Here is a 21,470-nt window from a genome sequence, read left to right as displayed (position 1 = left end):
TCATTTTTTGTGTGTGTCAATGATAAAATATATCACATACAACATTCTAACATTTATTTTACCCAAGTTTTTGTCTTAGGCTTCGTTTGGGACGGCTTTTTTATTGCTTTCTAAAACTGAGTTTTAATACAAAAATAAAAAATTTTGTACTAACACTCCGTTTTAGAAAGCAGTAAAAAAGCCGTCCCAAACGAAGCCTTAGTCTTCACCATATTGGACCAAACTCAAAGCCAACTTATAAGACTTGCAACATCATGAGTTCCAAATGTAACCCTAAGGGGCTGATTTACCACAATTAGGATTTTGTAAAGTTCTTAAATTCATATTTAGTAAATTTATGAAGCATTGAATATTAAGAAAATTATTTGACATAATATATTTTAAATTTAATTAAATCTTATTAAACTATTTTACATATATTTTAAAATTTTAAATTTTAAATGAAGGAGAAGAATAGATATTTAAAACATTTAAATCCTATTTTCAGAAGGATTTACTAAATTCTATACATATATCCAACATCATCACTACTGACAAAATCACTAAACATTCTTCTCTGGTGAGTCTTTAGTAACCTCCTATTAGAAGTTTCTTAACCATTGCTTGGTGAAGAGATTATTAGGTGCGGAGTGCGGACGGGAAGAACCGTCCGCACAAGTATTAGGTACCTAGCGGTACTCACACTCGGTACCACTGGGTACCCAATACTTGTGCGAACGGTGCGTACTCCGCACCTAATAATTTTTCGAAGATTTTGGGGTGATTTGAACATTGTTGGTCACTCCTATCCATCTTATAATGTTATTATTGGAGATAGAGAGAAGCCTTTTATTATGCAAGCTACCTTGTATTAGCTTTTCATGGGGCATGATCACACTACTTACATAAAAACTCATATTTACTTTGGCGAATTAGTTGTTAAGGATTCTAATAATATTTCTTTGCCTTTGGAAATCCTCATGTTGATCATTTTGACTTAGCAGTTAATAGATTTTCTCTTAATTCAGTAATTGGTTCTATTAAGACTTCATTTGGAACAACTTTCTTATTGCTTCTTAAACCAACTTTTTAATATCAAAATTAATTTTTTGTATTAGAATGCTGCTTTAAGAAGTAATAAGAAAGCCGTCCCAACCTAAAGCTTCATTTGGGACAGCTTTCTTACTGCTTCTTAAATCATAAAAAAAAAAATCACTTGCAGGTGCGCTTCAAGATGAAAAGCAATAGCAATCACCTCCACCTGGAACAATAATCATAACTGCATTATGTATAAATATGAGGTCGGGTAACAGTCAAAACAACTTCATTAGTACAGTTTGTCAGATTAAGCACTACCTTAACCTAGTCTATAAGAAGACTCCAGTAATAACACACCTTATCCTTACATAAAATAGCTCCACATCATACATTCTACAAGCAAAAAAAAAGAAAAAAAGGTCATGGTGAAACTGGAGCTGGATCACAACTAGAGACTAGAGAAGCTGCATCCTCTTTGGAGATGGCAACATAGTTCACCGGAGCTGAAGGCCGAGCACTCTCCCTTCTGCCATCCTTGCTTCCAGATCTCACACCATTGTTGTTTACTCCCTGATTTAAGGATAGCCTTCGATTCAAATTTGGAGTTCCATTTGAAGCACCACCATTGGCACGAGGCGTGACCGCCTTCTTCGAACCAGCGATTCGACCTGGGCTAATTCTGGACCCGAAAGCAGTTTCTTGATCTGTGCCGTACTGTTCTTGGAACTTCTTCTGGTCCTATAAAGTTTAGAATAAGGTTGTTCTCAGTGACTAATGCATACAAATCTTCCCTTAGCTTTCATGCAATGTGTTCTTCAAATCTTTTATAAAGCAAGCTTGAAGTGTATATGAGTAGAGCTGTCGGTAAAGCTTATTGTTCTTGTTTGACTCAGATAATTAGCTTAAATTTGACTCATTTTTATAATCTCTTTTATTTAATGAACCAAATTCCAAAAAGCCTTGTCTTAGTGTGTTTGATTTCATAGTAACTTGAGTATATTTAAATATACACTAAAATAAGCATATAAATATGTATGTGTGCATATATAAATATACATATTATAAAATGTATATAGCGTATACTCGTACTCATATATATATATATATATACACACATACACATAGCGACATGAATATTTTATAATTTATATCACTTTCAAGTTAGCTTTATGTTCATGACCGTATATTTTGCCTAATGAGTTAACAAGCAAACAAAAACAAAAAAACTTTTGACTTATTTGCTTAAGGCCGAACACCCAAGCTCAACTCGTTTATACTCCTATATGTGAGCAATCAGATGCGGAACCAACCTTAATTCTTGGGGGGGAGTGGCAAATTTAAAAAAATAAAAATATATATAAAGGAGCAAAAATAAATTATTTTGTATATAATCGTTTTTCACATACTTGTTTGCTAGTGTTAGAAAAGTTCAACATAATGGGATGAAAATAGCGGGAGACCAACAGATTTTCCGATTTTTTGATGGGCAAATTACATGAAAAAAGGTCGGCCGGGGAAAAAAACAAAATTGGGGAGGGGGAGGGGGTAGATCACAAATAACCCTTACTATATTAAGTGTTTTAATTTTTTCAGAGGGGCAATTGTCCCCCGAAGTGGGTAGATTAGAAATAACCTTTCCTATACTAAGTCTATTAAGAGTTTTAATTTTTTTAGGGGGCAATTGCTCCCCCCGCACCCCTCACAACTACACAGTTCCGCCATTGGGAGCAACTAAGTTAAATTACTAGACCCTGGAATGACAAAGATTGAATCTAAGTGGCGTGAATTCCGTAACACATAGGCTAGAATTTGGCGAAGGGTAATAGGAAAGTCTGAGATTACCCGCATTCTTCGTTTCTCTTCTTCTCTTTCCTGCCTGAGTATTGCATATTCATCAAGCATGGCGAGAAGAGGAACACCATCATAAGTGAATGACATTCCACGGCTCTCTTCCCAAGCCCGAGTCTTGGCGACTAGTGTGTCAACAAGAGCTGAGAAAACATTTCCAGGTTAGAAATTTAATTTGATACAAGCATTGACAGATATTGTTGATCAACTAAAATTGTGCATAAAAGCTTAGTCGCCAACATTCTTGGTCAAAGAAACTACTCAAAAGAAGCCTTGATTGCATATAAATGTTGGTCGTCGAAGCTGCTATGCATAATCTTGGTTGACCAAGCGTTTGGAGGATTAATACCCAATGAGGAAGTTAAAGAAGCATAAACTACTAAAAGGCTTAAGAAGTGAATAAGCTTTTGTTATCAGAAGAAATTCATGAATAACCACCATGCGGGCAGCACTCCAGGCAATAATTCCATAAGGAAATTAAGTTGACACCAATATCTTATATGAAATCAGTCGAATTATTGGCAGCATTCATTCAAAATAAAGGGTGTCAATATTTGACACGATCCAAAAATCCGACCGTTTCGGGTCGGGTTCGGGTTCAACAAATCGACCCGTTTCAGAAACTGGGTTGGATTTGGTTGACTCAGAAACCTAAAATTGACCCATTTTTATCCGAAAACCCATTTTTAACTCAAAAACCCGAGATTGACCAGTTTGTTTACAAAAAAATTGGAGATTGACCTATTTTTATTTACACAAAAATCGGAGATTGACCTATTTTTTGACCAAAAAACTAGCAATTTATGGTCGGCCCCGATCATTCGGGTTGTGTTGGGTTGACCTGGACCCAAAGCGGGTTGGGTTTGGGTTGACCAGAATAGTGCCAGATCAATTCCGGGTTTTCCGGATTTGACCCGATTTCGACCCGTGACCCGAAATTGACACCCAGACATTTAATCTATAGCTTGAATGGATGAACAACCGTGGCATTCACTCTATGAGAACTTGTGACAGTTGATGCAGTCTTACAGGAAAAATAACAAAAACATTAGACAAAAAAGATCTAAAGTACGAAACTAAAAAATCACCTGGAATTTTGTTGACCAATATGCGAGCTTTTTCAGCACGTTTGAGGTTCAAATGAGCACCTCTGCTTGAATTATACCTATTCTCATCCTAAACAAATACAACCTGTATTAGATTTGATAATTTGTATGGCTCCCAGATACATGTAAAAATTACTAGGTGAGGCGACCCTTTCATTGAGCTTGTTCGTATTTAGCTCCCTGAAGACAAACCAATACAACAAAAATACAGAACTTGCTTCCCATAAGCTCAACTCACCAAAAAAACAAAAAAAAAAAACCTCATGTAAACGAATGCAATAGAAAGACTATAAGACTTTACCCTATTGTAGTCTTCAAGCCAGCTCTCTTCTTCACAAGCTGACATCCATTTGTCAACCTTATCCAATATTTCCTTTCTGCTCAGTGCCTCCTCTTTGGCTTTTGATATCTGATTGTCCATGTTAGCTAGCAACTCTGAGGGTTCAATGTTTGCAGAAACAATAAGAGCCATTATCTTCTCCTGAGCAACCTCTGAATCTATTTCAATGTGTGCAACAGCATATATGTCTTCTAGCTCTCTTTGTTTTTTGAGAGCTATTTCCTTCATCTTGCTAGCCTTCAACTGGTCCAGCCTTTCAACTTCAACTTCAGCCTAAATATACGAAGATGCATAGAATGAATAAATTAATCTGTTCATGTTATTTATGCTAATAATTCAGATACAATGCCGTGAAAGCTAGCAGATACTGCTAACCTGTTCAATCAGGTCAAGCGCAAGAGATCCAGGAACAGTGACTTCATCGACCGTAGCAGACATATTACAAGTAACATGATCAAAAAGACTTCGTTCTTCGACCGGGGTATCCATTAGATTCCAAAGGTCATATAGTTGGGTTGCTAGCTCTTGCAACTGCAAAATAGAAAGTTTCATTAATTTATGAAGAAAGAGAGGCACTCAATCAATCTACACCTTGAAAACACATAAAAAATGTCTTCAAGCAAAAACATTCCTGAGAGTGGTTCCTAAAATAATCCATGCATATTACTTATCCAATATTTCATTGTACCTTTCTCATATAAATTATGAAAAAAATCTGAGAATCTTGCAAATAAATACCTCATTTTTAATAATAATTGAATTAAAATCCATAATTTGTTAAACCTTCAAAGTTTAACTTTTTCACCAGGTACGCAAGTCATTTGGGACAGAAAAACCACAATTTTTACACTTAGAAATAAGGAAATTAAATGAAAAGTAAAACTCAAGAGAGAAGCAAAAGCATTGCGATATCAAATAAAATTTAAAAAAAAAAAAGAATTTTTTTTTTGAAATCATAATGGCCTACTTGATGATTAGATGAAATGGGTGACCAACTGCGTTGCTTTCAAAAAAATGATAGACATTGTTGCGTCCAGGAGTATTCGCGGCGGTAGAGAAATATCATATTTAATGTCTTAGCGTTGTACGAAAATCCGGCGCCCAATCAGATGAGTGAGTGTGTAGCACTCATAGGAGACACCAATATTTTTACGTGGAAAACCCCTAAAAAGGGGGAAAAACAACAGGGCTTAGCCCAGTTTGAATGAATCCACTAGTATTGTAGTCGATTACAAATGAGGCCCTTCCTTGGGGGAAGGCCTGGGCTTGATGTACATTATATGAAGTACATTACATGTTGGAAATACAAAGAGTCACTGTTGACATGTTCGTTTGATCGGGAGGACCATAGTCTGTTGACGGAGGTCAGAAGAATCGTAGTCCGCGGGCAACGGAGGTCATAAAGACCGTTGTCTGGCGACGAAGGTCGGAAAAACTGTAGTCTGTGGACGACGTAAGTCAGGAGGACAGTAGTCGGCTGGCGACGGAGGTCGGAAAGACTGTAGTCGGTAGGCGACATAAGTCAGAAGGACCGTAGTCGGCGGGCGACGGAGGTCGGAAAGACTGTAGTCTGTGGACGACGTAAGTCAGGAGGACCGTAGTCGGCTGGCGACGAAGGTCGGAAGGACTGTAGTCGGTAGGCGACGTAAGTCAGAAGGACCGTAGTCGGCGGGCGACGGAGGTCGGAAAGACTGTAGTCGGCGGGCGACGTAAGTTAGGAGGACCGTAGTCGACAGGCGATGAATGTCGGAAAGACTGTAGTATGCGGGCGACGTAAGTAAAGAGGACCGTAGTCGGCTGGCGACGGAGGTCGTAAGAACTGTTATCTGACGACGAAGGTCAGAAGGACGGCGTCAGATAGAAGTCCAACAATGAAAAGGAATCCATCTTCGGATAGACGTCCAGCGAAAGTCCGATAACCAGTAGAAGTCTGGCGTTGGGTAGAAACTTGGCGATGAGTGAAGGTCCGGCGTCGGGTAGAAGTCCGACGTCTGTTGGTGGCCGAGGAGAACTCCGGTATCACTTGGGTTGAGTTTCGGCGTCAGGGAGAAACTCTGTCGTTACTTGGGCAGAATTTCAACATCCCGTGGATGTTGGGCAGAATTCTGGCGTTGCTTAAACGTTGAGCTGAACTCTGGCGTCGGGCAGAATTCCGGCGTCATTTGGAGTTCGGGCAAAACTCCTGCGGTGGTCGAGGAGGAGTCTCTTTCCTCCTATTCTTCTCTTCTCCTCTTCTTCTTTCTTCCTTCCTTCTTCTTGCTTGGGCCCCATCTCATGAGAAATGAGATGTCTATTTATAGATTTTTTGAAGTGGCATAAGCTTGTAAATAGATGTGAGATCAAGGGCAAATAGGGAGTGGTCGAATGGATGGTTGATATTGAATCCCTTGATCGTGCATCGTTCGTCAGACATTTGAAGGTCTTAATGATGTCGGAATTTGGCGATCTTGGGCTCGTTGGATTCGTCTCATCGAGCCATTCGATTCGATTATAAGCTCGTTAAAATCGGAGACCGTTTGGTAACTCAAATTGCGGTATGAACTTTCCAACAGCACTTTGGGTGCTTGATTTGGGCTCATTTGAGCTTGGATTGAGTTGAATTTGGTGTCGTTGGGTTCGTATTTCCGAGACGCTCTGTTTGACTGTAAGTTTACTGAAATCAGAGTTCAGGTGATCCCGGATTTAATTTTTGAAGTTTCCAACTTGATTTTCGCCTCGAGATTCGTGTCTGATCAAGATAATTTTTTGATGACATATCAGACATAATTGCAAATTATGCAAACATAAGGATCGATATTCAAACTTAAACATTAAAAATTATTTTTCTCTTATTATGTATTTAACAGAAAGCATAAAAGGCCACATCCTTGATTGATTATAATGTTAGAACAAATATACATATATAAAGGCAAGAGAATAAAATAAGAAAAATATAATAAAGAAAAAGGAGATTTACATACATACCACTTTATACTACTTTATTTACATATTTAACACTTAAAACTTTAATATTACATACATACAACCTATAGTTCATTTTCATATCAAATATAAGTGGTAGAAATGAAATATATGAGTGGTAGGAAAGAAATATGAGTGGTATATTTGATATTAAAATAATATAGGGTGGTATGTATGTAATATTAAAATTTTAGGTATTAGATATGTAAATAGGATGGTATTAAATGGTATGTATGTAAATTTCCCTAAAGAAAAATATCCTCAATAATAAGAATATTTTAAAATAATAAATACTATGTATTCCTAATAAATAATAAGCACAGGTTATAATATTAATATGATAATTCAATAATTATAATATGTTAATATAATATTCTAATAAATCTAACACCCCCTCCACCCAAACTGAGGATGCTATAGCAAGGAGCATTAAGAATTTGCAGGGTGCAAGAGGAAACGTTAGATTCAAACAAAGTTGAATAACTTTTCAAAATTGTTGGTCGGAGCTGATCTGAACTAGAGCAGCACCTTTTTACAGAAATCAAGAACAGTTGAGAGATTGGCGCGGGGCCAATCATTGCCGAGACTACAGGTGACAGAAAACAAGAGATAGGATCTTCATAAGATCCTCACATGATCTTCATGGAATCCTCCAAGAAGTTTCAAAATAGAAGACGAAGACAAATCACTCCATCGAGTGAGGTCAATGACGCCGGAGCTGAGCCGTTAATTGTATTAACTTCACGATAGTGTCATTCCGTTTGGTAGCTTATATGGCTACATAGGATTAGTACTTGCTTTTATTGTATGTAGCCTATTATGCTACTTCCTTTTGGCTATAAATAGGTAGCCAATGTTTGTAATAGGGGAGATTTGGAGATTAATAAAATTATAGTTTTACTCTCTTGTGAATTTATGTATCCTAAGATTGTTCTTAGGTGGTGGTTCTTGCTCCAAGAAAGTTCTTGGAGCTGTCCGGCGACCGCCACCGGATCTTCGACGTGGATTCGTTGAGCCCCCTCCAGTTCGATGTCATTTTGGTATCAGAGTTGGCAAGTTGCTGGCGTTCTTGTCCGTTTCCATATCGCCTCTGCAGCCGAAGACTTTTTGTGGCGACCCGTCTTTGGTGGTGAAACAGCTTTGGTGGTTAATCGACACCAGTAGAAGAAAGAAAGCTAAAGGGAAGCAAGAAGAAGACATCAAAAACAACAGTTTCGGCCACCCAAAAAAAATATTCCAACCTTATGTTGTTCTGGTTTTCACATCCTTCCAAACACATCAGTTATCAAGAAGAGGGAACGTACGTGGGATTGATCTCTGTTCTTGGGAGAGGTGCCATTTTGTGGGCAACGTCAGCACCTTCACGTGAAGGCAAGAACGCGGAAGTTATCCGCGAGCTGAAGCAGGCCAAAGGCGACAAGACCGTCGTATACGGGGCCAATCGGGTCGGGTGAGTCAGAGGAGCACCTAGGCGACGACAAAGAAGGCTTCGGACGGGGCTTGGTCGACGTGGCTCCGAGGAGAATAACCGACAGGTGGTTCTTGATCAGACGTGGCTGAGCAAAAACGTGTTGACTGCGAACTGGTGTTGTGCGGGCCATAGCAGCAAGACATCAAGAAGAGCAAGAAGTGCCAAGAATTTGTCCGCTAGATCCTCCTTTACAGCCACCAGACTCGTATCTTCAGGCACCAGTTTCTCCAGTCTAACGAACGTCTCCCACCGCATGAGTTCTGCAGATGTTCTTGACTGTCTTGAGTAGATTCTTGAAGATTAGAAGCAAGATGCCTCCTCGACAAACAAGATGTTATTGACTGTTTTTCTTCTACTCCATTGTTCTTTCTTCATTACAAGCAGATTGTCACGCCAAGGGCTGAACCGATTAGCTTTCTCTTCCATCTTCCGATCTCTACCTAAGTGGGCGGTTTCTTTCTCCTTCCAGCAGTCAAGAAGGGCAGGCCTGTAGCCATGTTATACCTTCTAAAATTGATTCGAACAGCAAGATCCGGTGGACTTCAAGACAGCAACCAGAAAAGCTGTTAATCTCCGGTTTCTTGGAGTCTCCTCTATTTTCTGTATCCTGGTTTATATTTCTAGGTGGTGAGACAGAGTCTAGCAGTCTCTAGATCCCAGTGTAGGAAGAAGCCAAGTCGGAGGCCGTCCAAGGTCCGACGAGTTCAGCTAGGCGTCTCATTCATCCCATCCTGCTCTTTGGTGGCGAATCCGCTTCAGTGGCAAATTGGCTTTGGTGGTTTTCTTGTGTGCACAAGAATCGAATGGAACTCCTTCGCCAAGAGCAAGAAGCAGCATTTTATTTTGGAAGAAAACAAGTTATTTCTCTATTTTTGAGAGTTTTTGTACTCAAGAGATCTCTTCCCGTGAAGATTTGAGCGACGTTCAAGAATTTCCTCCACATAGTTCTATCCCAGGCGAGATCAGATTTGGTAGGTTCTTGAAGAGTAGAAGAAAAACAACAGGTTGCTGCGGTTAACTGTTGGCAAGTGATGAGGATTGTGGACGCCGACAACATCAAGGAGCTGTCGTCGGTGACGTCAGCATCTTGCCAGCTCTGATACTAAATGACATCGGACCGGAGGGGTCTCGACGAATCCACGTCGACGATCCGGTGGCGGTCACCGGACATCACTCCAAGAACTCCTTCTTGGAGCAAGAACCACCACCTAAGAACAATCTTAGGATATAGAAATTCACAAGAGAGTAAAACTCTAATTTTATTCATCTCCAAATCTCCCCTATTATAAACATTGGCTACCTATTTATAGCCAAAAGAAAGTAGCATAATAGGCTACATACAATAAAAGCAAGTACTAATCCTATGTAGCCATATAAGCTACCAAACGGAATGACACTATCCTGAAGTTAATATAATTAACGGCTCAGCTCCGGCATCAGTCAAGACGAGGCTTGATCAAATGGGATCTTCATGGGTAATTTGAGACAAGCTTGGCTTCAATACTACAATAGAAATTATACAAGACTACATCTTTGCTTTTTTTAGTATTATGTTAGTAAAAATATGTCTATATAAAGGTAAGAGAAGAGAGCAAGAAGTATAATAAAGTAGAATGTCATCAATAAAAAAAAAGAATGTCATCAATAACAATATATTAATACAATGTTTAAAATTGCGCAATTGGGTATTGAGGCATTTTTTATTCATGAGGAGAGGCGTAAGCCTCAAGGTGTTTTGAGGCGTAAGCCTCAAAATCAAAAATTGCGTAAAGTGATAATAAATTTCAAAAGTGATTTTTTATATCATACCTAAATAATATGTTAAATGATGACATATTAACTTCTTATTGAATTCAATAATAAATATAAAAATTGCATAAAAGTATCATATAATATCAAGTTCAACTCTAAATTTCTTATTTCTCAGTTCTCTACTCATTTATATTTAATTCCTAATGAAAGTTAAAATAGTTGACAACAATTTAAGAATCATCTGCACGGCCGTTACTAAGGTGGTATTTATCTTAGTTGCCGCCATAACAAATTAGTCTATACCGTGCCTCTTTTAGTAGAGTCGAATGCCTCCCAATATGCTTTTTTTAACTTATTTTAATCATGTTCATCTTTTAGAAATATTTTCATCAACATAAACATGAGAGTAATGCCCCAAAATTTTTAGAATGGTGGAGTTCATCTTTCAAGTGATTGTCTGTGACGGCTACAACGGTGTTGGCTGCGGCAAAAGCCGCGAGCTGAATGTAGAGGCAATCGAGAGAAAGTTGTTGCGCTCGAATGTGCATAAATACGTGATTTATATTATTTTAACAAAAATAATTATAAATAGGGTGAGGCGTAAGCCTCATGCTAGCGAGGCGAGGCGTGCCTCAAGGCGGGTCTCAGCCAAGTTGAGGCGCAAGCCTCATAAAAAAGCTAGAAGCGTAAGCCTCAAGGCATTTTTCACTAGAATTACGCTGAGGCGGGCCTCAAGGCAAGCCTCATATTGTGCAATTTTAAACAAAGTATTAATATAATAAATACTATAGATTCCTAATAAATATTAGGCATACGTGATAATGCAGATATGGTAACAAAATAATTTTAATAAGGTAACATAATATTCTAATAACTCTAACAACATTTTGAATATATCAAATAAAACCATCATGTACAATAATACTTGGAACAACAGATTTCATGCTGGGAGGCTGCATATTTGAATAACAATAAAAAAGGGCGGGCATACACAATGATCCTATCCCAATTCAGTTGAAATGGAAGAGCAGCTCTGTTATATTATTTTCATGCATAAAAGCTTCATTATTTTGCATGCTTTGCTGCAGGATGAGCTGCTTCTCTTCAAGTAAATAAGCTGAACAACAGAATAAAAGTAGTGGCTTATGAAGCAGCTTTTATAAGGCTCTCTAGAATAGAAGAAAAGCATTAGTCCGGCCTAACAAGCCCTTAAAGGCTTTTAAGAATACAATTTAGGGTTTGCAATGAATTACAAAGACACATTTTATTTGTAAATCAAAAAGAGGATTAAAAGCGGAGGGGTTAAAGAGAACATTCATAACTTTAAGGGTATTTTATGATGAAATTAACCAGGCAGAACGGTGGCACTGAAATAGGTGCATTAGGAGTTCTGTGGGATTTTGAATAGATTGCAATAATAATTTGTAGGATGATATATATATATATATGAGAGAGAGAGAGAGAGAGAGATTGCAAAACACTGCAATTTCTTGGGGAAATCATTTCAAAAACCCACCATGCAGTTTTCATTGAAAGCAAGTCTAGCAATAGATAAACAAAACTGTGTACAATTTCAAATTACAACTATGAGGAATCTAAGAATTAATGATATGCACCTTCTGCAATCTTTTCTTCTTATCTTCTTCGAGTGCTGCAACTGTCTTAGCAAGATTTGACAAAGTATCATTGCTTATACTCTTAGATTGCACGCCAATAGAATCCTCCAGGGTAGGATGCACTTCAGTTATAGTACTAAAGAAATCCATTCCCAAGACAGCACAAAGATCATGCACAGAACTTACGAAGTCAAGAACCTTACGCAATCTATCACTCTGTCAAAAAGAAATTATGGATGTTAAAGAGTAATTACTAGTATCAAGATAGAAAAAGCCAACCATTCTCATAAAAATTAGTACCTTTTCTTTCTGAAGTTCCTGTAAATGACATTGAAACTCATCCAATTTTCTCAGTGACAAATCATTCTCATCAACCACTGGCATTCCTACCTTTTCGCCTACCCTGAGATTGCCAGCTATTTCTGCACATGTAGTTTGAATCTGTGACTGCACATCTGCAAACTCTTTGACTCTATCCTCTTTCTGTTTGCATAATTGTTCTAATGCTGGAGCTATAGCTGCTAGTTGTTCCTTAATTGTGCCAGTTGACTTCTCTGGCTGGTAAAAGCCAAGGTAGAATGTCAGACGCATTCAATATAACGCAGTAACGTGGACCTTTTGCTAAATTGACACTTTTTTAAAAAAAGAGGTACCAAGTGCACCCATTAGAATTGGAACATCGCAATAGACATATTTAATTCATGGACGAAATGAAATCCAATAACAAAAACTTACAAGCACACAAACAATATTAACAGCGTTGACATACAAAAAATTTTGTATGTTCCATAATCTTTTTGTTGTTTGGCTGAAATATTTGAGGCTTCTTTACTTCGATGTGATTGTCTGCACTAATCTTTACAGAAACGTGTTTTTTAGTTCCCTTTTATTTGTGCACTAGTGTGCTTCTGTATAACAAATCAAATCCTCTTTTTTGTGGATGTAAGTTATTTTTTTAGCATAACTACATAAATCTTTGATTTTTTTTGGTGCTAAGTCTATTATTACTTCATGTACTCATTATATTTGTTTATGTATTTGCTCGGTCTTTTTTTTAGCAATTTTACATATAGGTGTTTTCTTGGTAATTGATATCAGATGTTAATGTAAAAAATGATGAGCATGAAATATGATAATAAGAATTTTGATAGCTCAAAGAGTTTCAAACTTCGATTGTGCTCTTCATTTCCCTTATAAGCATTTTCATGATACTATGTTAAATCGTAGAGCTATAATTAACTTAAAAAATGTTAAAAATTCACTTATTTTCAAGGATTTAATGCTAAGCTTGAGGGCATTAAATATGAGAAGCTGACAAATGGATTGTTGGTTATGAAGAGAACTTAGGAAAGAATTCTAACTCTAATCGTGGCAAAAACAAGTCTAACAAATGATATGGATGTGACTTGCGTATATTGCAAAAAAAAAAAAATGAGCATACTAAAAGAGATTGTCAAAACTATGGGGAAGCCTTTTGGAGATCAAAGGAGAGCAAAACTTGAGGGGAAGACTTTTGCAGATGATCAAGAACTTTGAGCACGTGTAGCATAGTTTGTACCATTAGCGTGGTGTAGCATTCCAACATTTTAAGTGAGATGAAAGCCACTTTAGGGGTACAAAGATCAAGTAATAGGAACATTTTCTATAACAATGGATAACTATTATATAAACAAATGTACTTAAGAGTTCCCTGCTAAGTTTAGGCATCATTTAGGCTTCATGAAATGGCACGGTGCTTAGCCCTTCAATGCTTTGGATGGTTGAGGAGCTCAATTTAGAGATGAGCCATAGAGAATATCTAAAATTTGTTGCCATATTATTAAGTCAATATAGAAATTTGAAAGGATGTTTATTCAATAATTTGTTATGATTAAAAAAAAAGAAACTATATTATTTTGGATTAAAAAATTTAACCCTTCAATTTTGGATAAAATCACACTTGTAAATTTTTTTTAGAAAGTCATTTATTTTGTATGATTTTAAGTCAAAATTTAAATTGATTTAGATTTTAAAACCACCTCTTTATTATCCCAGGAAATCTACAAAGCATCAAATATTCAATACACGCTAGCAAATGCGAACTTTGGAGTTGGCCGTATATGAAGAGAAGAATTAAAGAAGTGAAAAAGAAGAGTGAATAAGAGTGAGAAAAAGAATAGAGAGAGAAAAAAGAAATTATATATATATACACACACTGTGATCGTGAAGAACTTGATCTAGTGAGAGCACAATTATGTTAGGAAATTTGTGACAAATTTATTAACAAGCGGGAAGTTTAAGTGGGTAATTTTTTTGGTACTAGCTAATATGCTATGTTCATCATCTCTCTTTTGTTATTCTCGTTTTTCTTTAGCTTGAGAGATTAGGGACTTCCCTTTCATGCTGAGAGTAGTAGCACTTAGGTCTGAGGAAAGGCTTTTTTAGTGCCCTATTTTTTTGTACACCTAGGTCTCTTATAGTTGATTAGGCTCTTTCTCCTCTCTCATAGATGCAAACTATTATTTCACCGAAACACATGATCTTGGCGTCTTTTGATGCTTGGTCTCTTTATTATTACTTTGTCTATTCATTTTAATCAATCCTAGCAGGCACTTCACATAAAACTTAGGTGTTAATTCCTTATAGAATATGCATAGTAAGCCTTGTGCAATGATTACAAGGAACTTTGTTATCCCTCAAGGCTCAAACAAAAAATTAATTGAATTAAGAATCCCACATTATTGGAAGACATTAGAGTAATATAGGAACCTCACAAAGTCTCTGTGTATTCTTTCCCTGCACTAATGCATTATGTATTGAGTTTACTGTGCTAATTCCAAAGAGATTTAAATGCTACCTCATAAGATGTCAAGTTTTTTAAGACAAAAACAAATAATGCAACAAAGCGGGTGGAAATATCATAATAAACCACACTTCCCTTACAATTACATATATATATATATATATATATATGTATATATTCTACTTTCATAGGAGGAGTATACACGGTTTTGAGAGAGTTAGGCCGTAGCATGTGAGGGTTCTTCTGGTGGCTTTGTAGAGTATTCTGAGTACCGCATCTGGTTGCAAGACATAAGAGAAATGCACACTCATGATCTATTTGAAGCAGCATTTTATCACGTTCTTCATCACTCTCGCCAACCTCATCCCAGATATGCTGAAATATAAGTTAATACTAAATAAGTAGCTCAATTCATAGTCATTAACTTCGATAATTGTCACCAAAACTACTTCAAATGCATTAACATTACCTGCAATTGCTGAAGTAATGAACCACAGGTGGTTTCACCAAGTAGCTGATTTCGAATATCTGTGATGGCCATCTAAATCTCTAAGGAACCTGAATAAATGACATGTCAGCAAGTGAAGCTACTGTACGAAGTCTAATAAAAAAATTGCTTGTCAAATTCACGCCATCAGAAAAACCAACAAAACCTTGTAATACTGCGTGCTCCGGAAGATTGATTAAGCACAAAATCTTCCTACAAATTGTAATAACCTGAAATCGACGGAGTGAACCAAACCGGGTCAAGTAAACCGGTTCACGTTGCCTAAATCCTATTAAGCAACCCCATTCCTTTAAGAGATGAATCGAACTTAGGGCATCACAGCGAGAGGGAGAGAAGGGGTGTGGCAAGAAATAGAAAGAGAAGAGGTCGTGAGGCAACTGGTGAGCGGGAAATCGAGGAAGTGTTAATCGACGTCGGCCTCCTATAGCTCGCGATGTGCTAGCAATGGAGACGAATGGCCATGGTTGTGCTTGAAGGCTTCCCAGTATGATAGCTTTGCTAATCAGTGACTTTGTCTATCCAAGTCGTAAGGGCAAGGAGGGGAGACAAGAAGCTCCAATGGAAACAATAATTTCCTCAAGTTTTCCATCAAGCACTATAGGGCTGGAGGCAGAGTGAAGGAAAACAATGGAAAGAAGCAAGAATACATCATCCTTTTTCCTCTTTTTGCACCATCATCTTCTTCATCAAATTTTGATTTAGGTAAACCCTAATGCCAGTTTTTTCTCTATGCTTTTGTAGATCCTTCTAGGTAAAAAAAAATAAAAAATAAAAATAAAAAATTGTAGATCCTTCTAGGTGGATAAATGTTAGTTTTTTTTTCCAAATCAAACATAATTTTGAGAGGTCCTTGAGTTGAATCATGCATAAAATATATCTTTCTGATGTTTTGTGAATTTGTTTTAGCAACTAAATTGAGAGATTAATGGCATTTGATTTTAGGTTGATTTTATTATTATTATTATTATTATTATTATTATTATTATTATTATTATTATATAAACAAATCCTATAGCTTTGATTTGTTGTGGCAAATGGTTAGGGGTATGTCTAGAATGGTAAAACCTCAAAGCATTATAATAAACCTATTCTATGAAAATAATTAATTTATTGAATATGATTTGCTTAATTATTTTGGTTGCGAATAATTATTGTGTAATGTATTTAAGTATCTAAGTGATTTAGATTCTTTTGAATCTAGGATTATGGAGCACTACATGTTGAAGCGAGAAGGATTGACATCAAGATCGAAATGTTTGGCTATTTGTGATTTCATTTGGTAGGTAACTCTTTACTGAGTAAGAGATAAACATACCCTTCCTTTTTAGGGATTCATCCCTTGCTACTTATTGTATGTTAATAATACCTGACATATGTGCTAATTCATTTATAATATTTTAAGTTACCATTCTAATATGATCTGATAGTTAATATTGTCATATTTATTGCTGCATAATTTTCTCAATAGTTCATATACTTTATTTTGACTATTGTGAATAACTATTGCTCATTCAAATCATGAATTATGTAATAAAATATAACTAAGCTTAATGGTGTTAGAACCATTGTTAAGTATTATTATTGCAATATATATATATATATATATATAACACTCAATCTTGTGCATTCGATGCTTATAAATGTCGGTATAAGATCCTATTGGTTATTGGCAAGCCGGGGCCGACGGGCTCCAAGAGTAATGACTCTATAGAAAATCACTAGGTTTCCTTAGGATTGGTGTTTATCTTTCACAGAAGGGTGTTGTAGTAAACAGACTATGAATATATGTATATATTGATACAAAGAGAAAAATAATAATGACTAATGAGTTATTGGTGGATGTATAAATATCAAATGCTTGTAAGTGAATGTATCTGCATTTGAATACAATGATTATTAGTTTGAACAATTAATTCTTTGTGAGTTTTGCTATATAAGAAGCTTTAATTAATGAAACATGTATATTTAAAAATCTCCTATCTTAAACATTAATTTTAGTTGTTGTATTTCAGTGTTTATTTTCCACTTATATTTTCTCTCTTCGCTCATATTTATGCCCCATGCCTTGCCGTTTATGTTTGACTTGGTAGGGCTTTTATCTACTGAGTTTGTTCTTGCAAACTCACACCTATTATTTCAAATTTTCCAGGTTGTTTCTGGAGGAATTTCTATGTTCTTGCATCAGGTTTATATATGATAGGAAATTAAGGTTAGAATTATTTAATGGATTTAATTATGAAATGGAATTTTATTTATGTTTGGTGGACATATTAGTATATGTTTGGGTTAGATGTTATGATGATTTATTGGTGGATACGAATTATTGAAGCCTTATAGTTTCATTGCTTTGAAATCATTTTATAAATTTTGCTTAGCTCGCACCCTACCATTGGGTTCTATTGATTTTCTTCCAGGCCTGGTGGCGGGGTGTGACACAAATGAGCCAGAGCAAAAGCTCTGATATCTGGTTATGGAAGCAAGTTCTTAAACTATCAGTGGAAAAAAGATAGACCGCTTGATTACAGTCCATAAAAAAGATGAACAAATCAAATAAATATCATTGATATAGTCGTACATTCTAACTCTATGCTATGCTAAAATAGACAAGTAGAATGGATCCGAAAAAGCTGTCCCCACATTTTGTCTAATAATTATAATAATAATAATTATACTCCATGTGCAAATCTGAGTACAATAATAGGCCAGAGATAAAGATAATAATGCTGGATCTCACAAAGCCTACTCACAAATGATCACAACAAACCCTAGGGCTTTAGGTTAATGGGAAACTACCACCAATTAATAACCCAAATTGACCAATTCAAAGCCGGAGTTTTCAATTCAACACCTAGTTATAACGCCCCATAAATTCCTGATAGCGACCATTTTTAACGCTGCAAGCTAGCAAATAGGTTAAAAAACAGCTGATGTACAGCAAGTTACCAAGGTCGAGCGCTAAATTTCAAACGAAAAGAAAAAAAAATTTATAAATATCAAAAGCTAAACTTCACATTTCAACTCCATAACCAACAAATCTACCGCAGAAGAAAAAACTTTGAAAGAGATCCAGCAAATTCTTCAATTCAACGCCCACAAGTGAATGAGTTAAAGAACGCAAATTTACCATACCAAACCAAGCAATAGCACCGGTAAAACCCAGAAGAAGTCAATAACAGCGCAATCTTCCCCAAGGAAACAACAGAGAAGAGGCATTGAATAAATATCTAATATATTATAAATCCAAGCTTCAAAAATCTCAACTTTACCGAAGCAAAGACCTCCTTAATCTCCAAAGAGCCAGGAAAATAGAAGCATTTTCTCGCTAGATCATAAAACCCATAAATAAAAACGAGAACGAGCTTTATCAGCTGACACGACAGCCACCCCGGAGAAAACAGCCAACCTTACCTCTTCTGATCGCAAAGCCAGCGGTTTTAGAAATGCCTCTCTAAGATCTGTGGCTTCTCTGCACTTTGAGGGAAGAGAGAGAGAGTGAGATCAAGTCTGATGCTCTGCTTCTGCGACAAAGGACACAGAAATAATATGGGGATGGTTGCATAAAAGAAAGAAAGGAATTTTTTGTTTTTTTTAATATTTTGAACGCTTAAGATGCAAAATGTTTCTTTACAGACTAAATTACTTGCAACCAAAAAATGGCTTCACCGAGCCTGACCGCGACTGTGAGCCACGGAAAAAGTGGACCCACTCTGCGTCTTCTCAGTTCTGCAGGAACAAGAAGCTGGGGCGAGGGACCCACGCCGGGAAACGCACATGGAGGTCACGTGGCAAAACAAAAAATGGGATTTTTAGAGCATGATCTGAGTAGGTGGATTATACATATTTGAGAAATAGAGAGAAATATAAAAACTAAAAAGCTTAACACTTATTTTTAACTCATTTATAATTATTTTTGGGATGTTGGTTAGGCGGTGGCTTTCCGAATTTCTTGTTGTCTTGATTCTAGATCAACTAAAAATTATAAGATTTTACTAAAATAATTTGACTTAAATTTAATACATTATATATTATTATATTTCAAAATCTTATATATATGGGAGAAAGTTCAAAAGAGTAGTTTATCACCGATTATTAATGATGACATTTTTAGTGCTCGGAAAAGATGTTGATATAATATTGTAGAAATAAATTATATAAAATGGATTCCATGATAGAAGTTGGGAGGGTTCGGTGTATAAGAATTATCTTCAAGAGATACATTTGGTATTTGTTTGGTTATTCTTCTTTGATGAGACTAGAGACCATAAAGTTAAGCATAAATTGTGATGTTGATTTTGTAAGTTATAGTTGATATCGACAACATGTATTCACCTTAATGCGATATTGTGCATTGACACCACTAGCAATGACAGACGATGAAGTCAATGCGATGGAGGTTGGAGAATTGTAATCATATGACTGTGATCAAATAACCATAGTCGATGGTTAGAGAGTGGAAGTCCAATAATGATAGTTAGTTGGCAATGATCAAATGATGATGATATGACTGTAGTGATCAAATTGTGTTAGTTTGGTGGAGATGGTCAAACGGCAGTGTTTTGATGGAGATGGTTTGTTAGTAGTGGTGTTTATGTGATTGTCTGATAATGGTAGTTAGATGATGGTGGTCTGATGTAGCTAGCTCCAAAAACCCTCAAGACTCTAAGTTTATTTGAATCTCCAGCCAAAGACCCCCCTTTATGTAGAGAGTGAGGATCTATTTATTATTTTTAAGAGATGTGTGATATGTAAATATAGTCAAAATATGAAAAACCCTATCATAAAACTCATATTTTTTCGTTAGTCATGTTCTATTATTTTGACATTTAGGTGTCTTAATGATGTAAGAATTAAGCAAATTTGGCCTCATTGGACCATCTCATATAAAGGCTTGATTTGATTACAACCTCTGAGATTAGGACACAATTTGGCCATCTAATTAATGCCATCAAACTTTCAATTATACTTCAAGTGTTTGATCAAGACTAGTTCGGACATGAATTAGATTACTTTTGTGTTGATGAGTTCGTCTCGCAAGACATTCAGTTTGAATATAAGTTTCCTAAAATTGGGATTTAGATGGCTTAAAATTTAATTCTGAAAGTTTTTTCAATTCAAATGTGAATCTAAATATGTGCGTTATTAAGTGAATTTTCTGATGATGTGTCAATTACCTCTTATTTTTAGACATCAAATTATACATCCCTTGAAAATATTCATTTAGCATTTGAAAATATTGAAGGCCAAAAATTATAATTTTAAACAATTTACAAGACACGACTACTCTTTAGGCATCAATATGAACCTCTCTTCAGAGTTATAAATAAAGAAAAAAAATCTTCATATTCGTAATTTTGGCATTCCCCAAAGTTGCTGATTCGATTGGAACAAAAATTGTGAAAGAAAACTTACTCCAAAATTTTAAAAATTTTATAAAATTAGTTATGAAGGCTCAGTTGTACATCGAAAGTACAAAATTGAGTTAAATTTTTTTATAGAAGCTCCCATTAATATGCGAACACTAGACAACTAAGTTTAAAAATCTTCTCGAAGTAGTTGAAGTATCAAACAAATGAACTTTTTAGCTACTTAATGCCTTCAAAAAAAAAAAAAAATTCAACGGCCTACATGTTTGTTTATCTTTTGTGATTATTTGCAGTATTGAAAAAAAATGAAAATTTTTTTAAATTATTTTCTATTATAAATTTTTATATAAAATATTAAATTTTTTATATAAAAAATTATTTAAAAAAATAATAAGAAAGTTATTAAAAAAAAATTAGGAGTAATTTTATTTTATTGTTTTATATAAAGCAGTGCAGAGTAATAATAGGATATAACAATGACAAATATGATTAAATATTTTTGAGATTATAAAATAATGAAGGTTACAGAGAATCTTTAGGAACGCCGTACCAATAAACATGGCCGACTGCCTTAAAAAAATTTCAAAGAAAACCTCACCGAATAAGGAAGAAAAAGACGGCTGGTTCACAGAAATGGCCTATGAACATCATAGGGATGTATCACGGGACTGAAAATTTTGACTTCATATGTTAAACTATTGGGATA

At 35.8% G+C, this 21,470-nt stretch overlaps 1 protein-coding gene and 1 long non-coding RNA gene across 2 annotated transcripts; both read right to left on the bottom strand.

Annotated features, from left to right (window-relative positions):
• Window positions 1-1,241: 1,241 nt before the first annotated feature.
• LOC110111522 (65-kDa microtubule-associated protein 1-like) lies at window positions 1,242-12,717 on the bottom strand. Its single transcript, XM_020843436.2, has 7 exons — window positions 12,412-12,717; window positions 12,112-12,327; window positions 4,687-4,842; window positions 4,273-4,584; window positions 3,954-4,041; window positions 2,860-3,008; window positions 1,242-1,755 (listed from the first exon to the last, which is right to left on the bottom strand). Exons 1-7 carry the CDS (start codon window positions 12,700-12,702, stop codon window positions 1,438-1,440), a joined length of 1,530 nt encoding a protein of 509 aa, XP_020699095.1. The 5' UTR covers window positions 12,703-12,717; the 3' UTR covers window positions 1,242-1,437.
• A 2,470-nt stretch (window positions 12,718-15,187) lies between these two features.
• LOC110111508 lies at window positions 15,188-18,945 on the bottom strand. The gene is made up of 3 exons (XR_002304890.2): window positions 18,810-18,945; window positions 15,363-15,451; window positions 15,188-15,268 (listed from the first exon to the last, which is right to left on the bottom strand). It is a non-coding gene; the product is annotated as an uncharacterized LOC110111508 (long non-coding RNA).
• Between the last annotated feature and the right edge of the window lie 2,525 nt (window positions 18,946-21,470).

Source organism: Dendrobium catenatum, unplaced genomic scaffold (assembly GCF_001605985.2).
Source record: "Dendrobium catenatum unplaced genomic scaffold, ASM160598v2 fragScaff_scaffold_847, whole genome shotgun sequence".
Classification (NCBI taxonomy): Eukaryota; Viridiplantae; Streptophyta; class Magnoliopsida; order Asparagales; family Orchidaceae; genus Dendrobium; species Dendrobium catenatum.
The sequence above is the reverse complement of the archived record's forward strand: the minus strand, read 5'-3'. Positions and strand labels throughout refer to the sequence as shown.